General features: G+C 24.4%; 10 protein-coding genes across 10 annotated transcripts; 6 read left to right on the top strand and 4 right to left on the bottom strand.

Annotated features, from left to right (window-relative positions):
• Nucleotides 1-86: 86 nt before the first annotated feature.
• Nucleotides 87-1,587, top strand: gadA (uncharacterized protein; the record flags this gene model as incomplete). The annotated part of the gene is made up of 2 exons (XM_003283005.1): nucleotides 87-377; nucleotides 457-1,587. The coding sequence occupies 2 exons, from the start codon at nucleotides 87-89 to the stop codon at nucleotides 1,585-1,587; spliced, it is 1,422 nt and encodes a 473-aa protein (XP_003283053.1).
• Nucleotides 1,588-1,634: 47 nt separating this feature from the next.
• On the bottom strand, nucleotides 1,635-2,838 carry DICPUDRAFT_91025 (uncharacterized protein). The gene has a single exon (XM_003282952.1). It carries the CDS (start codon nucleotides 2,803-2,805, stop codon nucleotides 1,738-1,740), a length of 1,068 nt encoding a protein of 355 aa, XP_003283000.1. The 5' UTR covers nucleotides 2,806-2,838; the 3' UTR covers nucleotides 1,635-1,737.
• Nucleotides 2,839-3,969: 1,131 nt separating this feature from the next.
• DICPUDRAFT_74029 (uncharacterized protein) lies at nucleotides 3,970-4,528 on the top strand (the record flags this gene model as incomplete). The annotated part of the gene is made up of 2 exons (XM_003283004.1): nucleotides 3,970-4,068; nucleotides 4,199-4,528. 2 exons carry the CDS (start codon nucleotides 3,970-3,972, stop codon nucleotides 4,526-4,528), a joined length of 429 nt encoding a protein of 142 aa, XP_003283052.1.
• A 247-nt stretch (nucleotides 4,529-4,775) lies between these two features.
• DICPUDRAFT_74028 (uncharacterized protein) lies at nucleotides 4,776-5,837 on the bottom strand (the record flags this gene model as incomplete). The annotated part of the gene is made up of 2 exons (XM_003282951.1): nucleotides 4,776-5,666; nucleotides 5,733-5,837. The coding sequence occupies 2 exons, from the start codon at nucleotides 5,835-5,837 to the stop codon at nucleotides 4,776-4,778; spliced, it is 996 nt and encodes a 331-aa protein (XP_003282999.1).
• A 208-nt stretch (nucleotides 5,838-6,045) lies between these two features.
• On the bottom strand, nucleotides 6,046-6,669 carry DICPUDRAFT_74027 (uncharacterized protein; the record flags this gene model as incomplete). Its single annotated transcript, XM_003282950.1, has 1 exon — nucleotides 6,046-6,669. The coding sequence occupies one exon, from the start codon at nucleotides 6,667-6,669 to the stop codon at nucleotides 6,046-6,048; it is 624 nt and encodes a 207-aa protein (XP_003282998.1).
• A 558-nt stretch (nucleotides 6,670-7,227) lies between these two features.
• On the top strand, nucleotides 7,228-9,253 carry DICPUDRAFT_146665 (uncharacterized protein; the record flags this gene model as incomplete). Its single annotated transcript, XM_003283003.1, has 3 exons — nucleotides 7,228-7,766; nucleotides 7,830-9,008; nucleotides 9,241-9,253. The coding sequence occupies 3 exons, from the start codon at nucleotides 7,228-7,230 to the stop codon at nucleotides 9,251-9,253; spliced, it is 1,731 nt and encodes a 576-aa protein (XP_003283051.1).
• A 569-nt stretch (nucleotides 9,254-9,822) lies between these two features.
• DICPUDRAFT_91024 (uncharacterized protein) lies at nucleotides 9,823-10,459 on the top strand. The gene is made up of 2 exons (XM_003283002.1): nucleotides 9,823-10,021; nucleotides 10,102-10,459. Exons 1-2 carry the CDS (start codon nucleotides 9,886-9,888, stop codon nucleotides 10,413-10,415), a joined length of 450 nt encoding a protein of 149 aa, XP_003283050.1. The 5' UTR covers nucleotides 9,823-9,885; the 3' UTR covers nucleotides 10,416-10,459.
• A 224-nt stretch (nucleotides 10,460-10,683) lies between these two features.
• DICPUDRAFT_146663 (uncharacterized protein) lies at nucleotides 10,684-11,496 on the top strand (the record flags this gene model as incomplete). Its single annotated transcript, XM_003283001.1, has 1 exon — nucleotides 10,684-11,496. The coding sequence occupies one exon, from the start codon at nucleotides 10,684-10,686 to the stop codon at nucleotides 11,494-11,496; it is 813 nt and encodes a 270-aa protein (XP_003283049.1).
• A 90-nt stretch (nucleotides 11,497-11,586) lies between these two features.
• DICPUDRAFT_74023 (uncharacterized protein) lies at nucleotides 11,587-16,527 on the bottom strand (the record flags this gene model as incomplete). Its single annotated transcript, XM_003282949.1, has 8 exons — nucleotides 11,587-11,783; nucleotides 11,856-14,075; nucleotides 14,150-14,482; nucleotides 14,561-14,902; nucleotides 14,976-15,293; nucleotides 15,368-15,703; nucleotides 15,797-16,081; nucleotides 16,158-16,527. 8 exons carry the CDS (start codon nucleotides 16,525-16,527, stop codon nucleotides 11,587-11,589), a joined length of 4,401 nt encoding a protein of 1,466 aa, XP_003282997.1.
• A 1,856-nt stretch (nucleotides 16,528-18,383) lies between these two features.
• On the top strand, nucleotides 18,384-19,497 carry DICPUDRAFT_74022 (uncharacterized protein; the record flags this gene model as incomplete). Its single annotated transcript, XM_003283000.1, has 3 exons — nucleotides 18,384-18,468; nucleotides 18,569-18,703; nucleotides 19,298-19,497. 3 exons carry the CDS (start codon nucleotides 18,384-18,386, stop codon nucleotides 19,495-19,497), a joined length of 420 nt encoding a protein of 139 aa, XP_003283048.1.
• Nucleotides 19,498-19,784: the final 287 nt, after the last annotated feature.

Below are 19,784 nucleotides of genomic sequence, written 5' to 3'. Positions count from 1 at the left end.
TACACATTATTTAAATTTCATATTTATTATATATATTTTTATTAATATTATTTTTTAATTGTAAATAGTATAATAAATAATATAATATGTCACTACATTCAATAAAAAGTGAAAACACTAAGGAAAAAAAAGGAAATTCAAATAAATATAAAAGATGTTATGATTTATATGCTGAAAAAAGTGCAACCCATCCAATAAATAAATATAAAATTAATGATCATCCAACAGACCCAGATCTTTCAAAAAATTTAATTTTGGACGAGTTGTTATTAGATGGTAATGCAAAGCAAAATCTAGCAACATTCTGTCAAACCGATGTAGATATTAATATCCATACTTTAATGGACAAATGTATTGATAAAAATATGATTGATAAGGTAAATATTATTATAATCATAGTTTTTTTTTATTTTAATAATTATTTTAATTAATATTTTTAAATAATTATATTTTTAGGATGAATACCCACAAACTGCTGAAATAGAGTCAAGATGTGTTCATATGATTGCCGATCTATGGAATTCCCCAGATTCAGCAAATACAATTGGGTGTTCAACAACTGGTTCAAGTGAGGCAGCAATGTTGGGTGGCTTAGCTTTGAAATGGAAATGGAGAGAACAAAGAAAAAAAGAAGGTAAACCATGTGATAGACCAAATTTAATCACCGGTCCAGTTCAAATTTGTTGGCATAAGTTTGTTTTGTATTTCGACATAGAGCTAAGAGAAATACCAATGGAAAATGGCCGTTTGCTAATGTCACCTGAAGAAGTCCTCAAGCGTTGTGATGAGAATACTATTGGTGTTGTTCCAACTCTAGGTGTAACCTTTACATTACAGTATGAAAATGTTAGAGCCATTTCAGATGCATTAGATAAATACCACAAAGAAACTGGTTTAGATATCCCAATTCATGTAGATGCCGCTAGCGGTGGTTTCGTTGCACCATTCATCACACCAGATTTAGTTTGGGATTTTAGATTACCACGTGTAAAGTCCATTAATGCATCAGGTCATAAATATGGTTTATCTCCATTGGGTGTAGGTTGGGTAATCTGGAGGGGCAAAGAAGATATCCACAAAGATTTAATTTTCAATGTTAATTATCTTGGTGGTAACATGCCAACTTTTTCTCTTAACTTTTCGCGTCCAGGTGGTCAAATAGTTTCTCAATACTACAACTTTATACGTCACGGTCGTGAAGGGTATAGAGCAATTCATCAAGCTTGTATTGACCATGGTGTTTACATTGGGGAAGAAATTAAAAAGATGGGAATCTTTGACTTAATTTATGATGGCAAAGGTGCTCTTCCAGGTGTTTGCTGGCTTCTCAAGAAAGACGCTAAAGTCAAATTTAATCTCTTCGATCTTTCAGATAGAATGAAAACTCGTGGATGGCAAATAGCATCATATACACTCCCCAAAAATGCAGAGTCTATGATCATCACTCGTGTCTTAATCCGTCATGGTTTCAGTCGTGATATGGCATCTCTACTTATTGATGACATAAAACGTTGTTTGGAATACTTTGAAAAACACCCATTAGTTAAACCTCTATCTAAAGAGGAGGGTGAAGGATTCCACCATTAATAAAAGCATTTTCAAAGAAATAAATAAAGTTTTTATTATTATTTTTTAACTAAAACAATAATCATCATCTAAAAGATGATTATAATTCATTTTATTTTTTTTTTTATTTGAAACTAGTTATTATTAAAATTGTGTATTTGAGGATGTTGATTAAAATATTTTACCACCTGCAATTGGATAGATGTTGCCGGTGCAATATGACGATTCATTTGATGATAAAAAGACATATAGCGAAGAGAGTTCAACAGGTTGACCAACATGCTTCATTTCATTTTTTTTGTTAATGGATGGATGTCTTGAAGTTACAATATTACCAGGTGCAATTGAGTTTACTCTGATACCTTTGGGGGCGAGTTGCAAGGCCAATGACTTTGTAAACGAAGCAACAGCTGCTTTAGAGCATGAGTAATCAATAAGATTTGAAGATGGTTTAAATATTTCCATTGAGGAGTTAAGGATGATGGATGAGCCTTTTGAGAGGACCGGGATAGCATACTTTACAATATTAAACATTGAAAAGAGATTAATTTCAAAGGTATCTCTGAAATTTTCAAGGTTAAGGTCAGATATATTTGAAATATCGCTTTGTTTACCAGCAGTTAATACTAGGCAATCTAAACCACCCATTTTTTTTTCAGCTTCAGTGACCATTTCTTTACAAAAACCCTCATTCTTAAGATCACCTGGAATAAATTCTAATTTACGATTATTCTCTTTAAGTTCTTTATGTAATATTTCTTTTAATGAATCAGCTTCCTTTTGTCTATTTGGTAGGTAGTTAAAGCAAACATCAGCACCTTCACGAATAAACGAAATTACAACACCACGACCAAATTCTTCACCAGAAACCAATACTCTACGACCAATTAAACGATTGTTACCTTTGTAAGTCTCTTCACCATAGTTGATATCAGTTTTATATTGTTGTGGTGGTTCTTCTTGGGATATTTGCTTACATGGGATGTCTTCATTTTTAATTTGTTCAATGTTTGATTGTGATTGTGGTTGAAATTCTGTTTCTAGTTGTGGTTGTGGTTGGGATTGTGTTGGTAGTTGTGAGAGTGTTTGTGATTGTGTTGGTAGAATTTCTTCTTCTTCTTCCTCTTCTTCTTCTTCTTCTTCTTCTTCTTCCTCTTCCTCTTCTTCTTCCTCTTCTTCTTCCTCTTCCTCTTTCTCTCGTTGTTGACTAAACAAAGTTGATGATTTTTGTTGTTGCATTTGATCAGAAGGAACCAATGGTTCAGTTTGTTCCCATTTATCTTTATTTTCAGATACTTGTGGTAATCTTTCTCTCTCTTTTTCTAATCCAAAATATGGCTTTTGTTCTTGTGATTGTTCAACATTTTGATTTTCAGACCATGGTTTCTCTTGTTGTGGTTCTCTTTGCTCTGATGGTTCAGTTTGAATGTCAGATGGATAGTTAGATATGAGAGTATCTTGTGTATTTTGAACAGGTTCTTCTACATTGACTTTTTCATCGATAGTGCTTTGTTGAGTATCAGTAATTTGTTCTTCTGGTATGTTTGTTTTTGATGTATCCGAGTCTTGGATATTTTGATATTCTTTAATCTTTTCCGAGTATGTTTGTTTAGGTTCTTCTTTTTGTTGAGGTAGTTCTACTTTTTGTTGAGGTAGTTCTTCTTTTTGTTGAGGCTCTTCTTTTGGGAATTCCTTAAAATGGCCTTTTTTAGAGTGGGTTTTATGGTGTGGATTTTCCTCAGCTCTTTGGTGGGAAATATTTGTTGAACTTTTCATTTTAAGTATTATAAAAAATATTAAAAATAAAAAAAATAAAAAAAAATAAAATGAAAATAATAAAAATGATAAATTGATACCAATTATTGTGTAAAAAAATGATTTTCTAATTATTATTTTATAAATTTAAATCAATTAAATAAATTTAATTAAATTGATATGAAAAAAAAAAAAAAAAAAACATTTTATAATTTTCTTTTAGATCTATAACTATTATTTTAATATAATTTGATTTTTTTATTACTAAATATATATATTTTATACATTGTTATTATTATTTTCAATTTTTTTTTATTATTACCATATGAATTAATTATCGACAAAAACAACAAGAAAGTAACTTTGTTTTTCTTGAAATTATTTACAAAATAAGGAAATCATTGTTACTATTTTATACACTATTATTTTTTGGTTCTATAAAAGTAATGAAAGATTCTAACTTGATTTTCAAAAATAAAATAGTGTTTTAAAAAAAAAAAATTAATTAAAAAAAAAAAAAAGAAAAAAATAAAAAAATTAAAAAATATTTTTTTTTTTTATTTGATTTTCATTTTCTTTTATTTTTTTTTATAATTTTTTTATAATTTTTTTTCATTAAACCAAACTCACCCACACACAATATTAAAAATGACCCAAAATAATACACCAAGAGATGATGAAACATTATTTACTCCAGTTGCAAGAACAGTAATTAATACTGTAGATTCAACTATTGATGTTAAAAATGTAAATATTTAAATAATATGGTTATAATTCAATCAATCACTCATTTGATCAATCATTCATAGCAATCATCATAAATAAACCAAATAAAATTCATTAATATTTATTTTTTTATTCAATTCTTATATTATAGTTTGTTTGTAAAGCTACTGATTTTTCAATTAAAAAAGTATCAACATTTGCAGTTGACAATATCAATTCACCAAAATCTCAAATGACTCAACAAAGAATTTCCGATACTTTTAATAAGAATCCAATTTTAAGTATTGCATTCTCAACTGTATTACCAATTGTTTTATTTTCAGGTTCAAAAACTTTTAGAGCCATTCCACTCTCACTCATTGGTTTAGGTTTATCACTCAAACACTTTTATCCAGAAAATATTTCAGACTATACTAAAATTTCAATTGATCACTACAATAGATTAAGAGAAAGATTAAGCGAAGAAAACAACAATAATTAAATTAGTAAATTATAATAAATAAATAATAATAATAATAACAAAAGTTCAATATTGTAGTTTGTCACATTCAAGTTTTAAAATAAAATAAATAAATATTATCTTTATTTTTGTATTAACACCCAAAAACATTTAAAATAAAAAAGAAATTAAAAAAACAAAATAAAAACAAACCATGATTTTATATAATATTTTACTTTGCTAATATTGTATTATTTATATAGCACTAGAGTTTTTATTGGCTTTCTATTTAATAATTAAAACTTTTAATTACAACTTTTCCTTTATTTTGATTTGATTCTAAATACTTATGAGCCTTTTGGATTTCAGTATAATCAAATACCGAATCGATGATTGGCTTTAATTGGCCAGATTCAAATTGGGGAAGGAGCTTTGCGAATTCAGAAACGAGATTACCTTTATATTGATTATCACGATTTCTTAAAGTACTACCTTTGATTGTTAGACGCTTGCTAAGGATGGGTTGGATGTCACCAGGAGTGACAATGGCTCCAGATAGAAAACCTTGAATGATCATTGTCCCATCTAATTGAAGTGCCTTTAAATTTTGATTCCAGTATTGTTGGCCTACATAGTCAAATACGACATTAACACCCTTATTGGAGGTGATATCCAATACTACAGGTAAGAAAGGATCTTGAGTTTTATAATTAATAGCATGTGTTGCACCAAGTTGTTTAATGAATTGACCTTTATCTTCGCTTCCAACGGTTCCGATAATAGTGGTTATTCCTGCAAGCTTGCACAATTGGATTAATGCTGTACCTACACCACTGGCAGAGGCATGAATCAATACAGATTCGTCTTTTTTAAAATTTGATAGTAAATGTAATGCTTGATATGCTGTTAACCATGCTTCTGGTATTGATGCTGCTTGTTCAAAACTAAGATGCTCTGGAATATGAAGTGCTTGATTGGCTGCAATGCTGCAATATTCACCATAGGCACCGCCCCCAACCAACCCGAATACTCTATCACCTACCTTGAATTTCTTTTCATTTGTTTGAGTTTCTTCAACGACAATACCTGAAATTTCTAAACCTAAAATTTCTGAATCGCCTGGTGGTGGAGGATACTTACCATTACGTTGAATAATATCTGCTCTATTAAGAGCATAACACTAAAACAATAAATTTATAATTAGTATACTACAGTTTTAAACTATACATGTATATAAATATATTACTTTTACTTGGATTAATAGTTCATCATTTTTTAATTTTGGTTTTTCTGTTTCTCCTATAATTAAATTTTCAACTCCTCCAAATTCTTTTAAAAGAATAGACTTCATATTGTTATTAGTGTATTATGTGTTTTATATTATAAAAAAAAAATGAATGATTTAATTCCATTTTTTTTTTTTTTTGTTTGTGGGTGTTTTTTATATAACAACAAAAAAATAAAACCAAAAAAAATTTTAAAAAATTAAATAAAAAAAAAAAATTTAAAAATTTAAAAAAGGAAGTAGAAGGAAATTTAAATTTGGTTCTGAAATACTTTCAAAATCTTTTTATAAAAGTATTTAGTTTTTTATTATTATTTATTTTTTCATAACATTGACTTTTATCGTAAAGCGAAGCCACCGAAATTTCAATATCACCGCCAAAAAAATAATTATTTAAATAAATTGAAAAATAAATTTCTTTTTCGAAACACGAATTAATTGAAATAGGAGTTACATCTGTAATTGAAATTTCAATGGTTTTGTCATTACTATTGTTACTGAATGCCATATTATTATTGGTTTTATTATTTACATTTGAGATAATACTATTATTTTGGGTATTGTTTATAAAAGTGTATGATTTGATTATTACATTTTCGTATTCACCTGAATAGTATCCAGAGTTTATAAATTGATTATGAGTTATTTGAATTAATGCCATATGATCGTCCTGTTCATTTAATATTACTTTATATAATACAGATTGATGGTTATTCAAATAATAGTTGGTTATTATTCTTTCTTCGCCTTCATCTCCTGATATTAAACCCCAGTTACCAATATTTACATCAAACATTTGTAATTCTAATGATTGTGCGTAAAAAATATTTGAAAATAATATAATTATTACTAAAAATAGTGCAGATTTAAAATTAAATGAAATTAATTGTTTTTTCATTGTGATATTAATGCTACTGAATGTGGATGTGTGAATGATGGGTGAAATTAATAAATAAATAAACTCAAACTAAAATAAGAATTAAATGGAACAAATAAATATTTATTTATTAAAAAAAAAAGACAAATTAATTTTATTTTTAAAATATCTAAATAATAAAAAAAATATTTAATTAATTTAAAAACAAAAAAAAAATATTTAAAAATAACTTTTGTTTGTAATTTAAAAATAATAAAAAAACAATTCACTATATTTAGTGTGAATGGATCTGAATAAATATAAATAAATTTATTTATACTTGGTGTGTGGGTGTAGTATGTGTCTATTTATTTGTTTAAACATGTTATTTGTATGAAAAAATAAATAAAAAATAAAATAAAAAAAATTTTAATTTTTTTTTTTTTCTTTTTTTTTTAATTTTTTTTTTAATATTTATTTTAAATTACAAACTTCTTATTTTTTTTAAAAAATATTTCATTGTCAAAGTAACCATTTATTGTGTGTTTATTAAATCTAATAATATAAAATTATTTTAATATTATATATTTTATATATTCAATGAATGTTATTAAAATATGTAAAGAATTTAAATTAATAGATTTAATATGTAAAGAAATTTTATTTTCAACAAATAATAACAGTAGTAATAATAATAATGAAATTCCATCATCATGGGACGTCAAAGAAATGATAATCTCATTATTAAATATTAATAATAAAAATAATTCTAATAATTTTATAAATATAGAAAAAACTATAAATAATAGTGACAGTAATAATAATATTATCTATACTTTTAAAATAGAATTATCAGAATCATCATCAACACCCAATTTGTTTGAAAAACTAAACAATAAAATTATAAGTTTTTATGGAATAAAAAATAATTTTAAATTTATAGTTTTAGATAATCAAATAAATAATAGTAATAATAATAATAATAAAAATAATGATAGTAATAATGTTTCAGATACATTAATAATAAAAAACTTACCAAAATTAATATTTTTAAACTATTCGGGTAGTGGCGGGTCCAATGATGAGAGTAGAATATTAAACTCATTCAAATCAATTTGGAGCTATTTCGGTCAAATAAAGTAAGTTTTTAATTGTATGACTATATTATTATATAACAAATCGTATTAACTTTTTATTTTTAGAAATTTAGAAATTTTAAAAAATGATATAATTACATTCGATATAATATTTCAATTTAGCAATATTAAAGATTCCTTAGAATGCTTTAATAAGATAAAAAGTAAAAAATTGGTTTATGTTGATGGCAGAAAAGAACAGGTTATCAATAATTTAGAAATAGAATTTAACTTTAATAACTATTTATCAAATGAAAACATTAGAAAAAGAAAATTTAATAAGGAACTATTAGAGTTAAAATTAAGAGAAAAAAAAGAAAAGGAAAGACAAGAGAAACTGAAGCAAGAAGAGCAGGAAAGATTGGAAAAGGAAAATAGAGATAGAGAGTCTGAAAGAATAGAGAAAGAAAAACAAGAGAAAGAGCTTCAACTACAAATAGAACTCGACCAACTTAAAGCAGAGATTGAAGAAGAGAAAAGGAGAATCAAAAAAGAAAAAGAGGAAAAAAAAAAATTGAAATTAGAAAGAAAGAGAAAAAGAGGACAAGAAGAAGAATTAGAAAAAGAGAATCAAAGATATGAAATGGAATTAAATCAACGACTAGAGGATGAATACAGACTAAAGCAGCAAAGGAGCCAACAAGAGGAGGAAAGACAACAACAGCACCACTATCAGCAACAGGTATTATATAATAAAAGGCAGCAACAACAATATGAATATGAACAAAAATTATTAAACCAAATAAGAAAGGAGGAAGAAAAAGAGGAAATAGATAGTATTGAATTTGAAAAAGAAGAGAGTCGAATTAATGAACAAAAAGAAAAGCAACTTCTTACCCCAGAGAATATTCAATTTCAAATAGATAGGTTAAATCAATGGATTGATCACTTAAATAGAATTATAGTTTTAAAATCTAAAAATGAATCAGTTGCAAGTAGTGAGGAATCATCATCTTCCTCAATTCACTCCTATAAAATGATATGGCAGTTACCATCAAGAAACAATGAGAACAACTATTACAAATCAATCGAGAATAAAATGAACCAAGAAAATATTTATGTAAAAGGTAAATCAATAATTCCATCAACTTCAAAAATAGGAATAAATGTTTTATACAACAATGAAGAGAGTGACAAGTGTAAAAACAATGAAGAAAGAATCCACGACAAATTTGGAAATAGTACTGAAATAAATTTAAAAAGCAAAGAGCTCGAGTTAAAAGAAATGATTTTAAAAAAACGTTTGTATGTGTTTACTTTTTTTTAAAAATTAATATTATTTTATTATTAATTTCATTTTTTAAATTAAAAAAATATAATAGGCTATCACTCAAAAAATAAAATAATAACAATGGTAATAAAAATAATAATATGTTAAATAATAACCAAAACCACCAATAGCATAATTTCAACATATTCGAATATGTTAGGGGATATAGAAAAGATTTTGTCTTGAAAGTGTTAAATATTTTTATAGATTATTCTCTTAATTTTATTATTTTTAAATATCAATAACATCACTCAATTAAAACCAAATAGATTTTATAAGAATTTACTTTTGGTGTGGGGTGTGGTAGTATTTTGTATTCCAACTTGCAAGATGGGAGTATCATTAGTAAAAAAAACAAATGATAAAAAACCAAAATAAGCAAAAGAATATAATAAATAAATATTCCCTTTAATAGTGATCCAAAAAATATTAATTAATATTTTAACAAATAATCAAAAATAAATAATCTTTAAAAAAAAAAAATAAATAAAAATAAATAAAAATTTCTTACAAATTATTATTATTATCTGTAAACTTTATTTTTTTTTTTTTTTATTTTAAAGTTTCATACTTTTTCTTTTAAACCTATAGTGGTTCTAAATTTTAATTAATAATAATTTATATTGCATATAAATCTATTCACAAAGCTGAATTTGGCCTTTTAAATACCAACACTTAAATTATTTTTTATAATATAGATTAATTTAATAATAAAAATGTAACTATAATCATTTTATATTTTATTTTATTTTATTATTTTTCCTCCTTTAAAAAAATATAAAGGTGGAAAATTTAATTAAAAAATAATTATTAACTTTTTTTTGTTTATTAATTAATAAAAATTATAATAAAATGAATTTTAAAGAAGCTTTCCTTTTATTTACAATTGTTCTTTCGGCAATTTCAACTTGCTATGCCTCCTTAAATATCCAACAAGGAAGCACCATACCAAATGTCTACACTGGCATGTCATCAAGACAAAAGAAAGGTATTTATTTAATATAAATTGAATGGGTGTGATGTGGTTTTGAATTACTAAGTTTTTTTTTTTTTTATTATTTTTTATAGATGCATCTGAAGCTATTGCTTTAATTGTATATTCAAAAATATTTTATAATAACCAAGGTACCATTGCTAACTATGGATCAATTAGAATTGATATGCAAGGTGTTTTTACAAGTGGAGGTCAAAGATTCCACAATATCCAAGCCCAAGTTAATGGAATATCTGGTAAATCAACTGTTGCTCATGTGGCCATTAGTGAACAAACCATGTCATCAAAATCTAATGAACAAGCTTTTGTTCAAAGAAAATTCAGAGATACAATGCTAAAGAGTTTATCAAGTGGTAAAAGCTATACCATCACTGGTACTCCAAATTAAAAAAAAAAAAAATAAATTTTATTTTTTTTTCCATTTTATTAATCAATTTAACAACTTTTTTTTTTTTTATTAATAATTCTTGGATACCACCCAAAATTAAAATAATTTGGGAAAAATCAAAAAAAGTTAAAAAACTCGAAAATTTTATATTTTTTTCGAAAAATCAGGTCGGAAATTTTTTTTTTTTTTTTTTTTTGTATTTAAAGTTCATATTTTTTTTATTTTTAATTTATTTTTACTAATTTATTTATATATACACACAAATAAAATGGAATTTAAAAAATTTAAGTCAATTACGGAATTATTAGAATTTGAAAAAAAAGAAAGTTTAAAAAAAGTCGAGATAGAAAGCTTTAATGAAGATAAAGAGGGTAGTTTAGAATTACTTTTACCAAAGAATATCGAGTCATTGGTCTGTGACAAATGCTTTATTAAAACCATTCCATCATGGTTAAAGTCCATCGAAATTTCCACATATCCAACTTCTGTTAGTGAATCAATGTTTAATAATACACCAAACTTAAAATCATTAACCGTTTTTTGCTATGATGGATATATTACAAAATTCCCAGAATCACTTACAGAGTTATATTTATTCGAATATTTCAATAAAATGGATAAAAATACCTTCCCAAAGGGTTTAAAAAAATTAACTCTTCAATGCACACTTAGAAAGGGTCAAACTATTGAAAGTAAAGAAGTTTTGCCAGAATCTTTGGAAGAATTAGTTGTATGTGATTATAGCGGTTCAATTGATTTAGATCTCGAAGTATTACCAAGCAATTTACAAAAGTTAACCATTGAACAGGGTTTCTCAATTGAAAAAGAATTACCAAAGGGACTTAAAGAATTAAATATTTCAGTCTCACCAAATTATCAATTAAAACCAAACCATTTACCACCAAGTTTAACATCTCTTACTTTTATTAATGGTTTTAATAATAATCAACAACCATTAATCGAATCAAATATTTTCCCAAGTACATTAACCTATTTAAATTTAGGAACCGATTTTAATCAATCTATTGGCAATGAAACATTACCATCTGGTCTTACACCAGTTTTTAAATCAGCTAAATAAAAAATATTATATTTAATTTTATAGTTTGAGAAAATTAGTTAATTCTATTTTTAAAAAGATTTTATTATTATTTTTTTATTATTTATTGTTTTAATTATTATTTTTTAATTGTTTTTTAAATTTATAAAGTTGGATTTTTAGAACTGTACTCTTTTTAAAAACAAAATAAAGTGCTACTAGTAAAACTGCAAATCCAACAACACTCACTGAGACTGCAACGGCGATTACCCACTTTCTTGAATCTTTACATTCAAAATTATAATCTGATGAAACTAATAATGAAAAATCTAAATTACAAAAATTAAAGTCAATAAAAATTATGTTTTAATATATTAAATTTTTTTTTAAATTATATATACCTGGATCGATTAAACATTCATCGCAATGTGGTAAGTTTAATACAATTTTAATTGATTTTTTATCATTTGAAACTACATTTGCTACAATTGTTGTTGGTCTATTATCTGATAACATTTTATCTTGGAATCTTGCATAAAGTATTCTATTGTTTTTAATAACTTTTAAATAGTTTATATTGTTTAATAAATAGTTATTATTTGATGATGATTCAAGAGTTGCTTCTTTATTATCTCTATTGCATTTGTTTTGGCCGTCGATTTGTATATCAGATGTCATAAGTACTTGTAATGTATTGAGATTACTTTTGAATAACCAGTTTGAAATTGATAATGATAATTTGAATCCTCCTTTTGTAACTGTGAATTGATTACCTGCAAATGTGAAATCTTTATCTTTGTCGTTTACTTCTTCAATTATTAATTTAATTGTTGCATTGGTACTATCTTCATTAGCTCTTATTTGATTGAATGTGGTAACTGATTCTAGTTTGTTTGCTAATATCCAGTTGTTTGATAAATTGAATGTTGTTACTTGTTGATTATTAATGTCTAATTCTATAATTGAATCGATAAATATTGAATACCCTAAATCTTGATTTTTAATAATAACTGTTCCATTGTTATTGGTTTCTGTTTCTGTTTGATTATTGTTATTGATTGGTGATGAACAATCGAAACCTGTATATCCTAAATTACACTTGCATGTACCTGTTGTTTTATCACAAATACCATGTTCTTGACATTTAGATGAACATTCTTTTTCTGTGGTATAATATGGATATATGATACCGCTCCATGTGATTGTATTTTGTGTGAAATTGACTTTTATTGGGCCAATAGTACCTGCGCCGATTGTCGTTTTGATTGATTCTGATGATATAATTGAAAATTGTAATGATTTGTTATCAATAAAGAGTGCTGCATTGTTATTTAATTCACCGAACCATCCATTAAGTGTAATTTCGCCACCTGTTGTTGGTGATACTTGTGTTGATGATGATATATAGTGATTTGGTATTGTACATTGACTATCTGCATTAATAGTTGTCCATTTGCTATTGCAAATACAAGTCGATATATGTTGAATACCATTGCCGTTACAATTAACTAAATAGGAATCGTATACAATTGGTGTTACTTTTATAATATTTGAAGTAGTTGAACCTGTACTAACATATATTTGGTATGGTTTATTTGTTGGTTTGATTCCTGGTATTAAAATAGCTGTCGAGTATTTTGTCGATGGTTGTAATGATATAAAACTTGTTGAGTCATCGTATTTAATATAAACAGAAGCTGTATTGCTAAGACTTTTACCGTATAACCATAAATTACCACCTTTTTCAGTTATTTCACTGGTGCTTGTAAGTACTGGTTCGATTGAGTTGAATGAAGTAGTTGCGAAATAATCAAAATTTGAATTGATTAAAAGTTGAGTTGTATAGCCACTGAATAGTCCATTATTATTAATGAAACCATATACTGAAAATATTATCATACCTGGATATCCGAAAGCAATTGGTAAATCAATAGTACACTTGTATGTTGTACTGGTTTCAGTTGATAATGTAATCTCTGAGTTACATTCGATCATTTGATTATTTGAATTTGAAATATAGACTATTGGGAATGTGTTATTTTTTAAACCACTTTCAGGATCTGATGCTTGGAAATCAAATGTGATGACTCTTGATGATTTACCGACATCAATTATTTTTGAATTTTGTGATGTTGATGATTTGAAGAAAACAAGTGCTGGTGGTGTGGAGTCTGAAGAGGCTGAGCTTAATCCGCATTGCAAATTAATTTTATTGATTGTTGAATCTTGAAGATAATTTAAAAATGGATTGAAAATGGATTTATATTTGGAGTCCTCTGCATAAATACCGAAATAAGAAACTCTACCAGCTCTATCGGTTAGTTTTACTTCGTCGATAACATAGTTTTGTGTGATGCATGGGAATGAAATGTTTAATTTAATATCATATACACCTAAATTTAAATTACCGGATTTAATGTTCTTTTCTGGTGATAGTGATATGTTGTAATATGATTTATCAATTTGACCTTTGATAACAATATAGCCATAATCAAAACCGTTGATTTGATCTTCGATTGTAACAGTCCATCCAAGTACACCATATTTAACATTTGATCCATCAACTGTATCTGGTAAGATTTTTGATATTTCTTTGAATATTGGTCCTTGATAGTCTAGTTCTGTAAATAAATAAATAAATTTATTAAATAATTAATATTTATTTTTAATTAAATAAAATAAAAACAACACTTACTGGTTTTTTTAATTATTAGTTGAGTATCAAGTGAAGAGCTATGTAAAAACTGACCATCATAACTACTAACCAAATTGAATTGGTAAGGTCCAGGAGCAGTATTTGCTTCAATGTAAAATATAATTTGAAACTTTTTAATACTTTCATTCCAACTTGAATAAAATATAGGACTTTCTTTATTGAATTGATACTGAGTACCAAAATTAGTCATAATGAATGAGGAATTTATTGGAATATTACCAGAATAATCAAAGTACATAACGTTATATAATCTGTGATTTAAAACATCAATATCATTATATAAAAATGATACATCTTTGATTTGATAGATAGCTATAATATAAAAAAATTAAAATTTTAATTGATACTCCTTATCTATTTGTTTTCAAAAAAAAAACTAATATTACTTACCATATGGTGGAATTTGATAAAATCTAAAAGCATCATCATCAATATTTGTTATAATTGAATTTGAAAAGAAAATACCTTCAGAAGAAACTTGATCATATACAAAGAAAGAATTATAGTTGTTTAAAACTGTGAATTCATAAACACCGATACCATATAAATCACCACTAACAAAAGTTTCTGCTCCATAAAATCTGCCACCATAGAGATCCTTTAAAATAAAATGACTGAACCCATATGCAGTATTGAGTGTGATTCTTATTAATGAATTTTCATTTCCTAATCTAATGGTTTCTGTTTTTAAAATGGATGGTTTGAGATTGTAATCGTAAACAAATGTTGTATCTAATTAATAAGAAAAACCAATAAGTTAGAAAAATATAAACTATTAGATTATAAATAACAACAAAAATATTACTCATTGGTGAAAAATTGATATCTTGAGATGAACCTCCTACAATTGGGCCAAATTTAATTTTTAAATCACTTGCAATTTCATATTTAGGTTTTACTAAAGAGGTAACTTGGAAATCATATGATTGTGGACTTAAATATGATTTTACATAGCCATATGGGAATCTAGTAAAATAGGATAGCTCTCTATTTTTTATTATTGAGAAAGTAAATGGTGTGAAATCAGTTTTAAATGTTGAGTCTGAAAATCCAAAAGTGACAATAGGTAAAAAATTATCATAATCTCCTACTCTAGTTGGATTTGGTGTACTAATTAGTGGATCTAAATTAATAAAAGTATTAGAATTGAGTTATAAACTATTGAATATATATATTAAAAATAATGATTATACATACATTGAATAAAATTTGTTTTTAGAGTGTTTGGTGTTGCTTTAGTAATTTCTGATTGTGATTGATAATAAAGATCGTAACTCAGTTCTCCAAACCTCTCTATTGGTGTAAGTATTGTAGTTGTACCTGTTTCATCAGAACTGACTGGAACAAATGTAGAAAGCTCTTTGATATCAATAATATTACTTTTATAAAATGAAGTGAGGAATAATTTATTTAATGGTTCTTTTAATTTATATGAGAGTAACGCTCCGTAATTATAACCCATTGCATTGTAGTTTTCTAAATTTTGCTCGTTTGGATAAGAACTATTTAAAGAAAGTGTATACTTTTCTTTAACTATAGTTGTGATTTTTTGAATGGTATTTATAAAAAGAATTAGTAAGTTGTGTTGTGTATAAAACAACTATTTATATTTATAATATTATATACCTGGTGTATTTAATTGAAATGTTTTAGTTTCTGCTGGTGTTGTCAACTTCAATTGTATTTGAGAGAATGGAACATCTATTGGTAAGCTTTCGCAATAAAAAAATCCAAAGTTATATTCAAAATAAAAACTACAATAACTTGATAGTGAACCTAGAATATCTGCGGTGGTATCTACAATTGATATATAAGGATCCAATCCATTTACTCTGTATCGAGCTTCAACTTTTTGCAATCCTAAGTAATAATCGCCCATCAAATCGAATGATATTTGATTTAAATCAAGAGCTGTATTATAAAATTAGTTGGTTTATTTTTTATTATTATTTTATTTTTTTTATTTTTTTTTTAGAAATATACATACCTATACACTGAAGCGGTATATTAAGTTCATCATTAAAGACTACATTAAAATTACCTACTTTATCAAACTGAAATAAATAAGTTATAACTTTTTTTGTACCATTAGAGAAAATATTATTATGAATTAGAGATGTTGGGGTAGAATCAATTCCAATTTTTAAACCAACACATGAATCTCCAGCTTCTGTTGGTATACATAAAATATCTATTGTAAAATCGCAGTAATATTTTGCTAAATAACTTTTATAAAAAGTGCCGTAGGGTTTCGAAACATTTTTTAATGTAGGTTTAGATAATACTAAATTATTAAATGAAATAAATAATAATAATAATAATAATATAAAATAATTTATAAATTTATTATTTAACATTTTTATTATTGATATGATTATTATTGTTATTATTATTGTTGTAAATGAAAAAATTCAAAATAAAAATAAAAATAAAAATTAAAGTTTAGGTGGCATAAAGCTCGCATTTTTGTTGATTTTTTTTTTGATATTTTAAAGCTTCAAAAAAAAAATTAGAAAAAATTAAAAAAAACCTTAAATAAAAAATAAATTCGTTTTTATTAATTCAAAAATTATTAATTTTTTTTTGTCCAAACACCCCTTATATACACATTTCAAGAATTTTTTTTTTAAAATTTTTATTTTTAAATTTTATTTCCAAAATTCAAAAAAAAAAAAACTTAAAAAAGTTTTTGTGAAATTTTTTTTTTTTTTTGTTTTTTTTTTTTTATATAAGATTTTTTTTTTGATTTAAAATAGTAATAAAAAATAATAATAAGTAAAAAAAAAAATAAAATATATAAATTTAAAATTAATTATATAATATTATTTCTTTTTATTTATTCTGTTTTATTTAGTTTTTAATAATGGTAAACCAAATGAAAAATAAATTAAAAATATAAACCCAATTGTGAACAATAAGAGTTCAACCATTCCAAATGGAATACGGACTGAGTAGTAATTTAATAACATTAATGAAACTGACCAAAAGAATTCCAATGTAATTTTTAATGAAAAACATGATGATTTTTTATCTAAATTATTATCTATTAAAAAAAAAAGATATTAATAAAACTAATAATAATGGTATTAAGTTTTAATTCTAACTTTTTGAAGTAATGAATAATAATGAATATAATGAATATAATGAAAAGAATGACAATATCAAACCATATAAAATTTGTATTATTGAATGAAAACCATGCACCCACGTTTTTTCTAGATTGATATAGCTTGAATAAATATAAATAATATATGGAATAATTAATAAAATAGTTGTAGAGTTTTCAGTTAAAAGTCTTTTGATAACTTGGGGTTTTTTTAATTTTTTTAATTTTTAATTTTTGTGCATTAGTTTTTTTTTTTTAACTATTTAATTAATAATTCATTGCCCTCGATGTTATTATTTCTAATTTATGAATAACAAATAATTAAAAATGCATCTGAACACCATATGATATCTTTTTATATATATAAAAAAAAAAAAAAAACTTGGTGGAAAAAAACCACCAAAAATATCAAAGATAGAATCAAAAAGAAGAGACACTCCCAGATTCAAAAACAAAAGGGAATCAGTTTACAACTTCTTTTTCAAAAAATGTTATTAAAAAAAAAAAAAATATTATTAAAAAACCAAATTATAAATATTACAATATTTTTTATGAATTTATAATAAAAATTTATATTATTATCAAAATTGTAATTGAAACTTCCTTCTCATGTTCTTCTTTTATTATGATGAAATCTTTGAATGGGGATTTTTTAAAAAAATTTTGTTTTTTTTAAAAAAAAATTTAAATTAAAAAAAAATAATAAAATCTTTTGTTCCCCATTAATAAAAATGTCAGATTTAGGGGTTTTAATATATATATTTATTGTTTTTTAATAAATTTCTTTTCAAAAAAAAAAAATAACCACCAATTTTTTGCCGATTATATAATAAAAATAGAATTATGGTTATTCATTAAATTATGGTACTACCTTTTTTTTATTGGTTTATTTTTTCAGAAAAAAAAAAAGATTAATTAAGATATCCCCAACAATTATTTTAATTATATTAATTATTATTTTTAATATTATTTTTTTTTTTTTTAAAAATATAATTTTTTTTTTTCAAAAATACATAACAAAATTTTTTTTAAAAAAATAAAACATTCCTCATAATAAAATAAGTGTATTAAATCAATAATATAAATTATAAAAACAAAAATAACACAATGCAAACTTATATTAGTAATAAAATAAAACAAGAGTTGGAACTTCCAACCTTAGATTGTAGTTTAAAATTAAAAGATCTTGATAGTGTGTATTTATTATTATTTAATTATTATTAATTTTATTAACTTAATTTATAATTTTTTTGTTTTAATCATATGATATTAATTATTATAATTATTATTAGGTGATTCTCTTACACTTTATGATATATTTAGTAGAATAAATGATGAATTGAAGGTTGATTTAAAAATTTCAACTTTTTCAGATAAAACCATTCAAGAAATTATTGATCTATATCAAAAAGAAATGGATAGCAAAAGTAAAGAATGAAATAATAAATCAGTAAACAACATGCTATTTGGTTTATGTAAAGGCCACCTCTATCAACTTCAAAAATTAATTAATAAAAAGAGTCATCATGTGTGATATATTAATTTTTTTATTTTTTAGTACTAAAATACCTTTATTCTTTTGATTTTTATATTAATATATGACAAATAATATCTCAAACCCAAAATTAATATAAACGAAAATAATTATTATATGTTCCATTCCTAAATTTTGAGTGTTTGTACATTTGATTTTTTTTTACAAAATTATAGTATATTATATAATTCTTTTTTAGTTGTTTAAATATTTGATGCCTAGTGTTGATATTTCAATTTTTTAAGGAAGACTATAAGGGGTTTGTGTTGTTGTTTTTATTACTGTTGAAGTTGCTATTGTAGTCATTATTTCTTTGTATGTTAATCATCAATCGCGTTCCAAAATAGAACAAGCCAAGATGTAGATATTATTATATTTGGAGGAACAGAAAAATTTAATTTTAAAGAAGGTGAAGAAAGACCACCCCATTATAAAATGTAATTCAGAATTGAATCATATAAAAATAAATAAATTATTCCTCTCTCAGATAAAGGTAAAATATATGTAACATGTAAAATTGGTGAGAAGATTCAATATGCATTTGACAGAGAAATTAAATGTGATAACTCCTTCAATGTTCAAGAACGACACTTAACAAATCTTACCGATCCTCTTGATAAGGAAGTTTTTGAAAAAAAGTATTTTTCGGATTATACAATTTATACAAACATTCCAGCAAATGAATAAAATGAAACAAAATTTATCTTTTCTTTTTTTTATTTTTAGATGCAATTGTTTTTAAATATTTTTAAATAGTGTGATTCATTATAATTTTTTACTAAACTCCATAATACGATTAAAAAATATTAAATAAATTTAAATTTTAAATAAAATAGGAGAATATTATAATCTGAACAGATAAAAGTTCAAATTATTTGAAAAAATATGTTTTTTTATTTATTTAATTTAGTATTATTATAATAATCTATATTCCATTATACTTTTTTTTTTAATCTATACAAGTTCTAATGAGT

The sequence above is a fragment of the Dictyostelium purpureum genome (assembly GCF_000190715.1).
Source record: "Dictyostelium purpureum unplaced genomic scaffold DICPUscaffold_2, whole genome shotgun sequence".
Classification (NCBI taxonomy): Eukaryota; Evosea; class Eumycetozoa; order Dictyosteliales; family Dictyosteliaceae; genus Dictyostelium; species Dictyostelium purpureum.
Note: the sequence above shows the minus strand (reverse complement) of the source record. Positions and strands in the feature narration are given on the sequence as shown.

Bases quoted from the DNA above. Each gene is read 5' to 3' on its own strand.
- DICPUDRAFT_91024 (XM_003283002.1), top strand. From the start codon at position 9,886: ATGAATTTTAAAGAAGCTTTCCTTTTATTTACAATTGTTCTTTCGGCA. The intron at 10,022-10,101 runs GTATTTATTTAA...TATTTTTTATAG, and splicing joins GTCATCAAGACAAAAGAAAG to ATGCATCTGAAGCTATTGCT.
- DICPUDRAFT_91025 (XM_003282952.1), bottom strand. From the start codon at position 2,805: ATGCAACAACAAAAATCATCAACTTTGTTTAGTCAACAACGAGAGAAA.